We start from the raw sequence: 16,433 nt of genomic DNA on the forward strand, positions 1-16,433 counted from the left end.
GTAAAAGAGTAATCAAATTCATCCGGAAGGTCTTGTGTCTATCAGGTTTAGTGCATCCTGTCGTGGATATCTCCGATGATGTTTCAGTTTTCGTTATCAAGTAGAAATTGCAGTCTACTAGACTACCAGAACTAGTAACCAGAGACAATGATTATAATCTTACGAGTCTATGACTTGTATGAAACGTAAGATTATGTTTTGACCGTTGGCCGCAAAATTTGACCTTTTCTAAGCGCGCATCTTTCCAAATTTAGTAATTATCTCAAAACTCAGTTGGTGCTTCTACAGAATTTTCCAGTTTAGTACTCCCAGTTCTCTAGTAGGATCCACAAGTGGAAAATTTGGACTAGTTAAAGTTGGACGCTTGGATGGAGAGAAAAGCCATTACACTTTGCATAATCATGATCAAATTTACAATTTAGGCGGCAGCTAATAATGAATTCCATTAAATGATGTGATTACGTTTTATTTCTTGTAATCATGTGTCACAACATATGTAGTTGGTTATTGTATCTTGATCACTAATCAACATGAAAACAACAAATATGAAGAACCCTAGCGCTCATTCTATCCAACCCAGAATCTTTTTTGCATTTCCTCGACTGTTTGGTTTTGGTGGAGCTGTGGTCTTTGTTGGTTTTTATGGGGGTTTTTGGGTAAATCTTGTGCCGAGGTTGGTTCGGTCTCCCTAAGTGCTGAGTTGTGTCAAAATTGAGATTTGTGCCTTGTATGAGAGGGATAGGGGTTTTCTATGTTTGATTGGTGTTGGTGACGGTGGTTGGGTTTTTAAGTTTGATTCTCCTTTCTGGATTGCGGCTTCATGGTGATGTTGGGAAGATTTTTCTGTGGTGGCGTGGAATGGATTGTTAGTTGATGTGTTAATTTCAGTAGTTGATTATGCTGCTATTGTGCAACGTGATTTTCAGCATTTTTCTGGCGTTACTGGCTTGGGATTATTGTTCGTACTTGGACATGGGGTGTCAGCTCCTATAGGAGTTACAGGCCTCTTTCCTTAAAAGAATATTTCATGGTGCAGTTTTTACTGGTAATGGCGACTTGGCTTGGCTCGACAAGGTTCAGGTCGCGGTAACGGTTCAGCTCGAGAGGATGATAGAGTACTTTTATTGCCTGGTTTTTGGATAGAATTTTATGCATCATATGTGCTATCACTACTTGAGCAATTACAGTTACATAGCTAATGACATTTTAGTTGTGCTATTTTTTTTTTTTTTTTGGTTTTTTGTTGTGCTATTTGGATAAGTTATTGTGTAATCTTTCTGAAAATAAGCAAGTTGTCTTCCGCTGAAAGAAAAAAAAAAAAAAAAAAATTCCTATTACACTTTTCTTACTATAAGTCATTGTGCCATGTACATGAAAAACCTAAAGTGAAAAAGTTGTGTATATTTAAATTTTGAGAAAAATTCAGCTACGGTCCCCAAACTATGCTGCCAAGGCCAATTTGATACCCGAACTCTCAAAAGTATCAATGTGATACCCAAACACATATTTTGACACCAACGTGATACTTCCGTCCAAAATTTCTTGACGGCACCGTTTCTTTGCTTACGTGGCAAGCACGTGAAGACCAAAAACTAAGAAAAAGACCAATTTGCCCTTTTCTTTGTTAATTGTTTTTTTTTTCCTTCTTTTTCTTTTTCCTTGTTCTTTATCTTCTTTATCTTCTTATTCTTCTTCTTCTCAGATGATCTGGGTCTCTGGGACTTAAAAAAACCGAAAGAAGATATCAGGGGGACTCGTGAGGGAGAAAAAGAACGCGCCCCAGGCGCGAGAGGAAAAAAGAAAGGAAATTCGGAGGAGGGCTCTCTCTCCCGGCTGATCGCCGATGGATCCTCCGTCGCTGCGCTCCGGTCCGGGAGGGGAGGCTGTTTGTTAAGCTGTGGAGGGGTGCCAAGGATGCGACGTGGCTCTAGGTAGGTGGCTGGGATGTTGTGCCGGTTTGGGTGACAGTCGCGGGGGTGCTGCGAATCGATCCGCCATCTGGGTTCATGGGTGACGGTCGCGGGGGTGCTGCGAATCGATCCGCCATCTGGGTTCATGGGTGACGGTCGCGGGGGTGCTGCGAATGGATCCGCCATCTGGGTTCATGGGTGACGGTCGCGGGGGTGCTGCAAATCGATCCGCCATCTCGGTTCATGGGTGATGGTCGCGGGGGTGCTGCGACGGATCTCGGGGCTCCGGCGGTGGCTTCTGACGTCATCGCCCTGCGTGTGTTGGCTGTGGCTGTTCGGATCTGGTGTTGGTGGGGCCGATCCCGATGGGATCTAACTCGATCTCTGTCTTGGATCTGCTGGGGGTCTTCAGATTAGTGTAGGGGTGTCTTGCGGCGTGTTAGGGCTGTGCTGCGACGGAGGTTTTCGGGTTGGCGCTGTTTTGACGCGTGGTGATGGCGTGGTGGCGGTTTTCTGGAGCTTGCCGGCTATTCATGTAAATTTATGCTTTTACTGCACCTGCGGAAAATTTTGTTCAGACCGACGAGGATTTCTTTGACAAATTGATTGATGATGATGACAATGATTTTTCTGGGTATTGACATAGTTTTGTAGCAAAATTTGAGCTTGATGTGGTTTAAGATATTTTGAAATTGAGTATATCGGATGTAGGTACCAGTGGCAAGAACAGGGTGGAATCTTTGACTCATGGGGAAGATATTCCTACATGAAACCCAGGAAGCATGAATCTTTGACTCAAATTTCAAGGCTTTATTGAGCAAATAATCAGAAATAAGTCCCAAAAGAGCTGTTTAAAGATTAAACAAAAACCCAGAAAACAGAAATGAATGAAAATAAATAAATAAAAAGTTAAAAACATGACTGGTAATTAAAGCAGAGGAAAGAACAAAAACCCAGAAACTGAAACTTGAATAGGAGCTCAGAAATGGATAGACAACACATATATGGAGGTGATAGATAGGATTATGTCGGAGATAAGATTGAAGAGAGGAGAGAGCTAAAGTAAAGCGAAGAAAGGAAGAGGTGAATCTGAGTTATGATTGGAGGTAGTGTTGGGAAGAAGAAGAAGAAGAATTGGAGTGGGAGGAGGTAGTGTTGGGAAGAAGGAGAAGAATTGGAGAGTTGGGAGAAAGAGCTCGGTTCATGGTTTCGTTCTTTTTTTTTTTTTTTAATTAGCTAGTAGTGAAAGACTAATCTGCCCTTGATAAAAAAAAAAATTTGTCTCCACGTCAGCAAAGAAACGGTGCCGTCAGAAATTTTGGACGGAAGTATCACGTTGGTGTCAAAATATGTGTTTGGGTATCACATTGATACTTTTGAGAGTTCGGGTATCAAATTGGCCTTGGCAGCATAGTTTGGGGACCGTAGCTGAATTTTTCTCTTAAATTTTTACCACGAGTGTCCACTATGACCACAGGTCTCCATAACTACATAAAAAACCTCTGCTATAAAAAGAAAACTGATTATCATTCATTAGATCATTAGGACAAGATAAACAAAAGCTTGTCTTACCCTGTTGCTAATGTGCCTTGGCGGCTTGAAAACAAGAAGTAATCCCTGCAAATAATACCCATTAGGAACGTTGAGGTTTTAATATATAAGTGAAAGCAATAAAAGGAAACTAAAGAAAAAAAGGAACCCTAATTAACCCTTAATTAGGGCACCATTACAACTAACCAAACTACCAAATATAACTTTGGCTAATACATGTACTCAATTGCCTAGTTTGGTTCTGCCGCCTTCACCTTGTTCTTTGCGACCCGTGGACGGCCTCGTCTTCGCTTTAGTGCAACTACAGCTGGCTGCACCGGCACCATTGCCCATGTCGTAGAGTTAAGCCCTAGAGAATCCGATTCTAAGACGACTGGGATGAGGGCCAGGGCAGGCGAACCTACTTGCTCTTCCTCCGCAAAGTTCCTCCTCTTGTTGTTTGACGGTTCCAACTTAGAGTTGCCACGGACGTAGTCATAGTCCCAGCTATGCAGTCTTCCAATTGGTGTAGCATCACAACCAAATGCTTATTCTTCCCAAAAGTCTCTGTGAATATATTGGACATTAAAAAAAAAAAAGGAGAAGGGAGTGACACATGCATGTTGGCTCTGAAGAACATTCCCGATAGACCAATAGTAAGGGAGTCTGAGGGAACCACAGGAAAAGGGAGTGGAGGTGGTGTTACAAGGATGGAGAGAGGACACACAATCTCACATGAAAAAGGGACACACAGTCACCGTAGCTCCCTACTAGGTGTTTATAGAAGAAAGTGAGAAGCACCATCGTGATCAATGTCCAGAGTTTGGCCCAATGGTTCACTGAACAAATGCGTCATGACTAGCACAAAAAAAGCCGGCAAGATCCATGTTGTACGAACCAGCTGTATCAAAATTTTATGAAGGGAACCTTAACTATCGGGGCAATTCCATTGTAATCGTCCACGATCACGAGACGCTTTCTACGATAACAGTCTCAGTATAGAAAATGCAGAGAAACTGGTCTCCCCGTTCTTGGATATGCATGCGTCCCTGAAACTTCCAAGCCCTAGAGAGAATCCCCACGAACCCTTTTCGATTAAAATCTTGTATGATGTTCAGACGTGCATGCAACCATGAAAAAAAAGAAGTACCATGAAGGCCTTACTTTTCTTTTTCAAGCTTCTCAAGTTTACGGTCTCGTTGCTGTCATCGAGTACTAGCTAGCTTAAAGCCATTTATGCAGTCACAACCGTCACTGAAGCCAAAAAAAAAGAAAAAAATGAAAGATGCTAATAAACCCTAACAAACTCTAGCATAGAAAACAAGGAGGAGGATGCTTCATCTGATACTATTTTCCCTAAACACAAAAGACTAACTTGAAATGAATATTGGGATCGAATACATAAATATTTAGACCCTAAATATTGGGTCTAAAGAAATGAAGATATTAGTCATTTTAAGTTGTGAAAATAGTAGTCTTGCCTAGTACATAATTCAAGACTTCCATATAGTGGTGGATTAGTTCTGTTCGGTGGTGCAAGGAGCTAACGTTCGTAGAGTTAGTTTTCCCTATGAATTTTTTAGAGCAATTTGTCCTGTTAACTAGTTGTGGCAAACTCTTTGGAAGTGAATAGATATGGAGATCTTCAATATGAACTGTGATATTTTTTTTGTTTTTTTCTGAGGTGAATATGAAATTTTATTCACATGAGATACAAGTACATAGAATATAAGTATGGGAATGTCAACAATGACATCCAATAAATTAATATGAAAGTCAGGAAACAAAAGCGCATTCATTACTAACTAGCTACGCTCAGTGGCGGAACCAGGATTTGATCTTGGGGGGGGGTCCAGTCCAGACATAAAGTGTCGATCTTATAACCGAATTACTATAACGTAAGTTAGAAGTTAAAAAAAAAAACAATATTATAACAATAATCTAAAAATCTTATTCAATAAAATTCTTAAGCGGTAAGCCTACAATCAAGAAAAAATAAACAATAATTCGTACGAAAATTAAAAAAATTTAACTAAAAGGATGAATAGAATACAATTTCAAATTAACCATATATCCCAAAACATAACTCGACGTTTTTGCATGTCTCGAAAGTAAAAAAAAAAATTTAAAGGTTAACGGAGTAGAAAGAGAGATTGCAAACCCCAACTTATAGAGATAGCAGTGAAAACCCTAATCATATAGAAATACTTATTTATTACTATTTTTGTTAAAGTAAAATGCCAATTGGAATTGGTCTACTCATTTCATTTCATAGTCCCTTTATATAGGGATAGAATTACAACGGAAATATCGATTACATTAATGATACTAAATGCTGATTGATCCGTAATTGTGCTGATTGATGGTAATCACTGATTCCTTGATTCCCTCTTCGTTAGTTGCTTTGATGAAGGCACACAATATGTTTTTCCTTTAACACTCCCCCTTGTGCCAAGTCAAAGCGAAATGGTGCATGAGTTGTTGCCTCACTAAAAACCTTGCCAAGTAACAATAAAAACCCTGTGGGACAAAAAATACGCCTTGGTCGAAGGAAAAGAGCACAACGCACCTTTTACATTTGAGGATGACATATGTGTGTTAGACTCCCCCTGACGTCTACACCTCCCCCTGATACTTACATTAATCAGGGGAGCTTGGAAAGTCTTCGCATTCCTATGCTTTTCACATGTTTCTCAAATATGGCCTTAGGCAATGATTTGGTGAACAAATCTGCCATATTCTCCTCAGACCTTACTTGATTCACTTGAATCTTGAGGAGGGCCTGTTGTTGCTGATTGTAGAAAACTTTAGTGATATGTGTTTTGTATTATCACCCTTAATATGCCCTAGCTTCATCTGTTCGATGCAAGCTGCATTATCTTTATTAATGCAAGTCGGCTCTTCAGTGGTAGAACTCAAACCACTAGTCCCTCGAATATGTGTGATGATAGCTCTTAACCGTACACACTCACGAACCGCCTCATGTAGAGTAATGATCTCTGAGTGGTTCGAGGAGGTAGCCACATGGGTTTGCTTGGTTGATCTCCAAGATATCGTCGTGTTCCCACTGGTAAATACATAACCAGTTTGGGAACGACCTTTATGTGGGTCAGAGAGATACCCAGTATCAGCAAAACCAACCAAAACGTCATTTGGCGTTTCGGTGTAGGGAGTGGCGCTTTCGCCATCAACATTTCCTTTAGGGATTGCAGTTCCATCTGCGGTCCCTCTTGTCTCTCTGTAGGGAAAGAACAGTCCCAAGTCAATGGTTCCTTTTAGGTATCGAAGATGTTCTTGATACCATTCCAGTGACGCTGCGTTGGCGCTGAGCTAAATCTAGCTAACAAGTTCACTGAGAATGCAATCTCTGGTCGAGTACATTGGGCTAAGTACAATAATGCGCCTATTGCACTTAGATAGGGAATTTCAGCTCCCAACACTTCTTCGTCATCTTCCTTTGGACGAAATGGATCTTTCCTTGCATCCAAACTTCGACCGATCATGGGAGTGCTAGCAGGATGCACTTTGTCCATGTTAAATTGCCTGACTTTTGGACATATGCAGACTGGTGGATTAGTATTCCACAAACTCGGTTTTTTAGTTCAAGGCCTAGACAGAATCGAGTTTTCCCAAGATCCTTCATCTCAAATTCGGATTTCAAATAGCTCGCGGTTTCTCTAATTTCATCAAGAGTACCTATTATGTTCATATCATCGACATATACTGCTACAGTTGCAAATCCGGAACTTGTTTTCTTTATGAATACGCAGGGGCATACTTCATCGTTCTTATATCCCTTCCCAATCAAGTAGTCACTTAGACGGGTATACCACATCCGCCCGGATTGTTTCATTCCGTAAAGTGAGCGTTTCAACTTAATTGCAAACGCACTCCGTGGTTTAGAGTCACTTGACTTGGGTAATGTAAGGCCATCAGGCACTTTCATATATATCTCTGAATCTAGATCCCCCTAGAGATATGTTGTAACCACATCCATGAGCTGCATTTCCAGTCCTTCGGAAATTACTATGCTGACTAAGTAGCGGAACGTTATAACGTCCATTACGGGAGAGTATGTCTCCTCGTAGTCAATTCCAGGGCGTTGTGAGAAACCTTGCGCCACAAGGCGAGCCATGTACCTCAGGACTTCATTCTTCTCATTACGCTTTCTGACAAAGACTCATTTATGTCCTACAGGCTTTACACTTGGTGGGGTTAGCACTACCAGACCAAATACCTGTCTCTTTGTCAGAGAATCTAATTCTGCCTGGATTGTTTCTTTCCATTTAGGCCAATCTGCTCTTTGTTGACATTTTGCAACAGAGCGTGGTTCGATATCATCGTGCTCTATGTTTCCTTGAGCGACAGTATATATCATCAATGTGTATGGAAGATCTTTCTATCAACTCATACGCACTCTCATAATCCTTTGAGATTTCTTTGTTCTCTGGAATCATTTTTAACATCGGAGCGTCCTCCAGTATTGATTCATGGACATAACTATAATCAGAGGCAATCTCATGAGAGGGATTCTATACATTGATGATTGGTTTGTGCCTTACTCGCCCTCTTCTTCCTTGGGTGAGTGTCAATCGAACCAAGTGGCCTCCCCCTCTTCCTTGGGGAGCCACGGCCTCAACCACACCTCCACTAAGTGCGGTTGCAGTGCCTCTATCTGCGACACCGTGCCCCTTGTTGGGGACTTCTAACCTTGCAGGCACATTTGCAGCTGGTATATGTGATCTCGTCACTTTTGCGATATCAGTAAACGCATCAGGCATCGAATCTGCTACGTTCTGAAGATCGATTATTCTTTTCACTTCACTTTCACTTTGTGAAGTGCGGGGATCAAAATGAGACAAAGTGGGGACAAACCACGACAATTCCTGTCGTTCCCTTGGAAAATCCTTTTTCCTATCTCCCCCTAACGACGGGAAGACTGTCTCATCAAAGTGACAATCCGCAAATCTAGCGGTAAAGAGATCGCCTGTCAAGGGTTTCCAAATAGCGGATAGTTGTTGGGGATTCGTATCCAACATAAATACTTAATCGTCTCTGAGGACCCATTTTAGTGCGCTGTGGGGGCGCAATAGGCACATAAACTGCTCAACCAAATATGCGTAAGTGTGAAATGTCAGGCTCATATCCAGTTACCAACTGGTACGCAGAAAATGGTTGGCTAGCAGTGGGTCTGAAACGAATAAGTAAAGCTGCGTGCAATATTGCATAACCCCATGCAGATATAGGCAGGTTGGTGCGCATAACCAATGCCCTAGCCACCATCTGTAGCCTTTTGATGGTGGCTTCTGCGAGACCATTTTGTGTATGCACATGGGGTACAGGATGCTCTACATCGATCCAAATGGATATGCAATAATCATCAAATGCTTTTGATGTAAACTCTCCAGCATTATCAAGCCTTATAGACTTGATAGGGTGATCAGGGTGGTGAGCCCTTAAACGTATAATCTATGCTAGGAGTTTTGCAGCATTTCTTGTGGACACTAAAGCGACATGTGACCAGTGTGTCGAAGTATCCACCAGAACCATAAAGTACTTAAAATGGTCCGCATTCTGGATGGATAGGTCCACAGATATCTCCTTGTATCCTTTGTAAGAATGGAATGTTTTGTTTTGTATCTTTAGCATAGGAAGGTCTCGATCCTGTTTTTGCTAAAGAGCAGGCTTTGCAAAACGAGTGATATGCATTTGAAATAGTCAATGAGGCATAATGGGAGGGAGGTAGTGCTTCTGGTACTTCAGAAGGCAATGACTGTATTTGAGCAGTACTAGGACCGACACCTTGCAGTGTGACGGATTTTTGTCCCATTTTATTTTTCACTCGAAAGAAGGGATGTCCATATGAGTTCTTTAAAATACGGATCATCATGTCACGACCGGGGTGCCCTAGGCGGTCATGCCAAAGCCTCTATGAGTCAGAGTCCCATATTTCATTATTGGTGACAACATAGGATTCAATGATCCGAATCGTAGTGAGGTACAGTCCACTAGATTGACTCATAAGTTTCTCTAAGATGCGTTTCCTTCCACATTCATTAGAGGTAATATCAAGGTATTCAGTTCCATTCTCACGGTGTGTTTTTACATGATAATCGTTGGCACAAATTGCTTTGAAACATTAACAAGGTTCGATTAGCTCTTGGTGCATACAGAGCGTATCTCATATTCTTTAGAGTATTTGTATTTATGTAGAATGATAATTTTTTTTCATCCAAATAATTTTTTCTTTATCTAGATGTATTGCTTTACATCTTTATAGTGCAATTTGGAACCATGTAAATATGTGTATAGTAAATAAATTTGAATAAATTCAGTGCTTCAGAATAAAATTCAAAATTTATTAATAAGCCATCGATAATCAAATCAAGGTCTTGTTCTAATTCATCAAACCAGTATTGAAATAAACTTTAAGACCAAGTAGTAGTCTAATTAAAAATGAGGCATTATGCCTTCATAACTGTCTTTGGAAAATAAAATGAATAAAGCAGATCAGTCAAGATTGAGAGCATCCATTGACTTAGCAAGTTCCTCTTTGCCATTGAAGTCTGCAATTGTAAGGTTGACGTCTAGGTCATGACCTCCTTCTTCCATATAGTGAGCCTCTTGTTCTTTAGACTCTCTATACCTCTTGTAATTGGCTGCTACTCTGTTGTTTGCTTGGCAGTTCTTGTACCAATGCCCAATGAATCCACACCTATAGCATGGTTCATTGTCAACTCTTTCCTTTGGCATCTTGTTTCCATGATCCCCATGTCCCTTTCCACGTGGTGCATTGTTGCCACGTGGGTAGGGATCAGCACGTCTAAACCCCCTTGCATTGGAGTTATTTCCACCTTTCATTTTTCCATAATTAGCCTCGGGAATTTTCTTTGTCCTAGTGGGCCTGGCATTGTTATTCAAGAGAATCTTATTTTGTCTCTCAGCCACTTGCAGTAGGCTTATCAACTTATTGAAGGTTGTGATTCTTTTGTTGTCATAATCCAATTGATACTGGTTCGCTAGTATAAAAGCTGAATTAGGAAAGGTGGTAAGAGTCTTTGAGATCATATCATCTTCTGTGATTTCCCTTCCACAGAAATTGAGACGTGCCTTTAAGCGCAACATGTCCTTGTTGAAGTCATTGACCTTTTTATAGTCAAGAAAGCGGATTCCATTCCACTGAACAGCCAGTCCTGGGAGCAAAGTATCGTGAATGTTCCCAAAACGTCCTTTAAGGGCATCCCACAGTGCTTTGGGTGTCTTCAACTGAAGGTACTCCCAGCGTAGGCTAGGATCAATATGTCGCCTCAGAAAAATTAAGGCATCTGCTTTCACCTTATTAGATAGTTCATCATCTTTGGGATCAGTAATGGTGGCAGTGTAGTCTTTTGCCACAAAGGCAGTTTCCATATCGGAAACCCAACGATGGTACTCAAGTCCTTCTGAGTCCAAGATGTCAAACTCAGGTCGAGTTGGATCAGCCATCTACATAAAACAAGAGAGAATATATAAATTACGCAGTCATAAAGACATCCACGTAAATTATTTTCCAAACATATGAATTAGATTTCAAGACCAAGATTCGTAATGGTCACATTTTTTCGATGCTATGTGAAAATACTTTATCACAGTAAGTGTGTATGGATAATGCGCATGAATTTTCATTATCATGGCAAAACGGATTTTATATGTTGCATTCTAAAAATTAATCATAGCATATTTAAACATAGCATATATAAAAATAAACTACATGGCATGCTCAAATTTCACAAATACACAACAAATTATATACTACACATAATAATAGCAATAATATATCATGCATAAAATAAAATGTAAACAATAGCATAATACAAAGCATGCGTAGGCATAATTTATATAAGCGTAAATAAAAAAAAATAAAAACATGCTCAAAATTTCATATTAAAATATAAACAATAAAATATAAAGCATGCTTAAACATAATTATAAATCATGCTTAAATATAATCATATAAACCATAAATAATAAGGCATGCTTAAAATGATCAAAATTATTTAACTAAACATGCTCAACAATCCTAATTATATATACCATAGTATGAGATTAAATAAATAAAAGAAAACATACTTGATTTTGAGTAAATAAAACGATCCTAGCGCACGCGCGTGTTGATGCAGGCGTGCGTAGCGATGTTTTTTTTCGGGTTCTGCTGGGCCTGCTGATTTGTTGGGCTGAGAATTAGCACTTTTTTTCTGGGCCTGATCTTTACTTTGGACCTTCTCCTTTTTTTCTTTTCTTTCTCTGTTTTTTTTTCGTTTCTGGTCCTGCAGGGCCTGCTTTTTTTTTTTTTTTTTTTTTTTTTTTTGATTTGGGCCGGGTGTATACTTAGGCCCTTCTTTTTCTTTTTTTTCTTGGCCGGGTCCCTTTTCTTTGGGCCGGTTTTTTTTCTTTTTCCTTTCTCTTCTTCCTCCTTCAGTCCTTCGAGTCTTCTTCTAGTTTGCAGAGGAGGCGCGCTGGGTGCAGCAGCAGGTGAGCGGTGATCGGTGGGCTGCTGGGATAGGTGATCGGTGGGAGCAGATCGGTGAAGGTGGCTGCTTGTCAAGCTGGGCTGCGACGGATCGCCGGGGCTGGGCAGTCGCTCGGGCTGCTGCAGGCGGGATCGGCGCAGGCTAGAGGCTCGGTGGTGTGCTGCAGGCCGGTGTATTGCAGGCTGGGCTGCGACTGCAAACGCCGGACTTGCAAGGCGGAGGCGCTGCTGTGATGTGCAGGCAGGGGCGGAGGCGCTGCTGTGATGTGCAGGCAGGGGCGGAGGCGCTGCTGCAGTTTTCTGGGTTGGGCTGGAGGCCCGTGTGGGCTGGCGGGGACGAAGGACGAGGCTGGTTTGGATTGGGTCTGGCCGGCTGTGAGCTTCGCGGCGGGGAGGAGAAATGGGGATTTGGAGGATGGGGGCCGATGGTGTTGACGCCGGGGCTGCTGGGTTGTGCAGGTAGTGGCGGTGCAGAGAGCAATTTCTCTTGGTTGGGAGGTCGATCTGCTTCTGCAGAGTTTTGTTTTGTTTTTTTTTTTTTTTTTTTTTTTTTTTTTTTGAAAGCGGCAGAAAAGAAGAAAAAGTTTTTCTTCTTTAGGGTTTTGGGTTTTTTTTTTCGACGGAAATAAACAAGAAAACTAGAGTTTTTTTCTTGGCTATTGGCTCTGAGCGTGCTCATAACGTGTTAAACTAAAATGCCAATTGGAATTGGTCTACTCATTTCATTTCATAGTCCCTTTATATAGGGATAGAATTACAACGGAAATATCGATTACATTAATGATACTAAATGCTGATTGATCCGTAATTGTGCTGATTGATGGTAATCACTGATTCCTTGATTCCCTCTTCGTTAGTTGCTTTGATGAAGGCACACAATATGTTTTTCCTTTAACAATTTTGACTTTTTTCTCTTATTTTATTGATTCTTCATAAACTGAATATTATTATTTTTATTTTTTAAATATAAATCTGACAATTACGTTGGTGGGTTTAGAGAGTGGGAAGGATTAATATTTTATATATTTATGTACAATTGAATTGGGGGGAGGGGGGGTCCACTTGCAGAACACAAACATAAAATCCTTAGTTTAATTAATAATTCCATACAATCATACGTATCTGCCGAAAAGCTAGGGGGGGTCCGGACCCTGTCAGACCGAATGACGGGTCCGCCCCTGGCTACGCTGCCTGTATCTCTCAATAAAATACATTTATATTTAATCATAACCATAAAATGAAAGAAGTGGAAAAATGTCTTCACTTCTCCTCTAAAACCCACTGTCCCACTCTATACGCCACTTGGTTGAAAAAACACAAACACAAACAATAGTGGCCTCGTTAAAACCTTGCTCGGATAAAACTCAATGAAAAAAACTCCAAAAATGAGAAAAGACTACCACCCACAAACAACTAAAACAAAGTACACTGGTGTACTGTCCAGTGTCTATAAGCAGTGAAAACGAAAAAAACAACTGAAAACACCAAAGCACCATGGAAAAAATCAATCACAACTTGAACCTTTGATATACGAACAGGAGGACCAAAACCCAAAGCACCATGTATGTATGTATCTTCAAGATGAACTGCGATAAGTGATGTTTTCCAAACACTTATCACACATTCACCAATGAAATTTGTTTTTGAACAATCTAGACAAATTTTATTTATAGTAATTAATCGATTAGGTACAAAAGATATGAAGTACTACCACTATCCAATTAAATGCTTATAATGGCTAGAAATAAATTCTTCAGTACTAACTAGCACAACCCTAAGGCCTCGTTTGGTTCGCAGAATGAAAAAGTTGAAAAATGAAAGTTGATCATTTCCTGTGTTTGGCACACTCAAGGAAATGAACAACTTTCCTATACGAAGGGAAAATAGAGGGGAAAATGGATCATCCCACACCCCATGGGATTCATTTTCCCTCATACTTTCTCAGCATTAATTGCACATTAATTACCTACTCTAAAGATTATTTTAATGGTTGTTATTACCAAATTATCCTATAAACTTTTGAATCTTTTTTTTTTTGAAAGGAAGACGACAAACTATATTAAGTGAAAATTGAGGATTACATGGAGTGATGCATAAAACATCAAAAGAAAGCAATAAAACATAACGAGATGCACAAACGCATCTGTAATGAAGAAAAAACAATAGAGCATAATTAGATGCACAATCGCATCAAGAATAAAAGGTAACCAGGTAACTATGTGACTTGATGCCGTAAGGCATTGCTGCACTGCATATGTCACTGAAGCAGTGTAAATAGGAGAGTAACCGTAACTGTAACCGATGATATGACCACCTAGGAGAGGCGATTTACTCACCAAGAGATCGAAGGCGACCAAGGGTGTCAAAACCTCGGATTTAGGCAGACAAACTCTTAAGAACCAGAACAAACAGCTATCTCGGATCCAAGATCCGGATTTGAATGCGACCCGAGTCCCAAATACGGATCCAAATCCGGCCCGAATCCAAAATCAGACCTGACGGGTCAAACATGACCAAAGCCCAAGCCCACCTTAAACTGATCTGGGCACCCAAGCACCTGGGCACCCTGGCTTCAACCGGACGTCCACTGCCATCGGAAGCAAGAAGCTGCGCCGCCTTCGCCTGAGGGAGGAGAGCAAACCGGAGGGAGAAACCCAGCAACGATAACCTCCACTGGTGCCAGCCGATCCTTGTTGCAGTGTCATCAGCTTCTTCTCTTTTGCCTCTCTCCGTCACCGTCGCACCGTGATCTTGCCACAAGACCCACATGGACAGCTGAGCATCTAGACGCCGAAGAGCCAGAAGCATTCCATGGCGAGACTGTTGCTGACCCGACCTGAAAATCCGCCAAGTCGCCAACTGAGCCCACCAAGATCCTCCCAGATCTGCCAGCGCCGCCGCTGTCATCATACCATGCCGTTTGAGTCGCGCTCGCCTAGGCCTAGACGAGCCACCGCAACACGGCGCCTCCAATGGGGCTCCAGAGGGCTGCACAACAAGAGACAAAGGATCTGATACAACACAAGCCACCACGCCAGCCAGACATAAAAGGCCCGGAAAACTTCTGCCACCGAGAGACCACAGTGACAGTCGGAACGGAGTTGGGCAACCCCATAGGGGATACCGAAGGTGCACTCCACGCAGGATGGAGAAAGGTACAGAGAGGCCAAGCCCGAAGGCGGCGCTCTCCCAACCCTAGCAGAGCTCTGCTAGGTCGAAACATTTAGGATGTTTCTACTTTTTTGTACAGTAAAAAAAATACTAAACCTTATCATAAACTTTTGAATCTTGAATTGTTTATGTTTTGATAATAATGATATTATTAGAAATTTGACGTTATCTACTTTCTTATTCAAGCACAAACCAAATATTGAAAAAGAAAGTAAAATGCATTTTCCGATTACTTTCACGGTGTTTCCAAACATTGGTAGGGAAATTAGTGGGAAATTTACTTTTCCATACTCATGGGAAAGACTAATAAGGAACCAATTTTCTTTCCGGCAATCAAATGAGGCCTAAATTCAACACTATAATTGGTTAAAGTCATTAAACTAATCAAGTAAGCACCTAGCAACTGGGGCACTGTGAGTGGTAGAAAAGACAAACTAAGGTAAATCTGACAATGACCATAAAAAGAAAGGGACAATGACCCCAATAATTTTACCAACTCCCTAGCAACATTATTGGAAAGCCCTTAGAATAGGAACCTCGATAAGAAAAATTGTGTAGTACAATACAGATCACGAACCTTCTAAAGAAAAAATTGTGTAGTTTAGATTTTAGAAACCTCTGAACCAATAGTGTGACAAGTGGCTAAAATAGAATAGGAACCTTTAGGTGAGGGGTATTAATCCCACCATGAAGATCGTGAGCTACTCAATAATAACGGACGAGGGTTGTCAATATGTCGGGTTTGTGTTGTGTTAAAATATTAAGCACATTTATGTTAGAATACATAGTTTCTGTGGAGAGTCTTGGTATTATTTCAGGATGTTCTTTCTATACTTATTGAAATTTGGGGTTCAGGCTCTACGTCCCCTATTTGTATTCTTCAATTTCATTAATCAAGGCTTAAAGGCAGCAGCACCAGCCCATTTCAAAAAAAAAAAAAATATTAAGCACATTTCTATTCCACCATTTTAGGGCGATTCATCTATACTATTATTAAAAGAAGAGAGCTTGCTCTCCAAAACTGAATTTTTTTACCAATTTAACATTTATATATTAAAAAATAATGAAATACAATTAACAAGGAACATCCACGTCAGGAATTATACCGGCGACAGTTCCGGTTTGAAGAAATGTGGTGTGTTCATGAAGGCTTTTCGGCCAAGGTGGAGGACTCAACTCTTGGACTGGGATCGCACTGTTTTTCGGAGTAGAAGGGAGGAAGTGGAAGCTGTAAGAGCGCAGTTAGATGCTCTTCTCCAGAAACCTTTTGATCAGCATGATCAGGCTTTTAAGCTCCACCTTTCACACCGATT

The 16,433-nt window shown here is 40.9% G+C and overlaps 1 protein-coding gene across 1 annotated transcript; it reads right to left on the reverse strand.

The window, feature by feature from the left end:
* Positions 1-9,816: 9,816 nt before the first annotated feature.
* LOC133740617 (uncharacterized) lies at positions 9,817-12,227 on the reverse strand. Its single transcript, XM_062168564.1, has 2 exons — positions 11,550-12,227; positions 9,817-10,925 (listed from the first exon to the last, which is right to left on the reverse strand). Exon 2 carries the CDS (start codon positions 10,923-10,925, stop codon positions 9,951-9,953), a length of 975 nt encoding a protein of 324 aa, XP_062024548.1. The 5' UTR covers positions 11,550-12,227; the 3' UTR covers positions 9,817-9,950.
* Between the last annotated feature and the right edge of the window lie 4,206 nt (positions 12,228-16,433).

Source organism: Rosa rugosa, chromosome 1 (genome assembly GCF_958449725.1).
Source record: "Rosa rugosa chromosome 1, drRosRugo1.1, whole genome shotgun sequence".
In the NCBI taxonomy this organism is placed as follows: domain Eukaryota; kingdom Viridiplantae; phylum Streptophyta; class Magnoliopsida; order Rosales; family Rosaceae; genus Rosa; species Rosa rugosa.

What these genes read in the sequence shown, in the direction of transcription:
- LOC133740617 (XM_062168564.1), bottom strand. Translation starts at nt 10,925, where the DNA reads ATGGCTGATCCAACTCGACCTGAGTTTGACATCTTGGACTCAGAAGGA.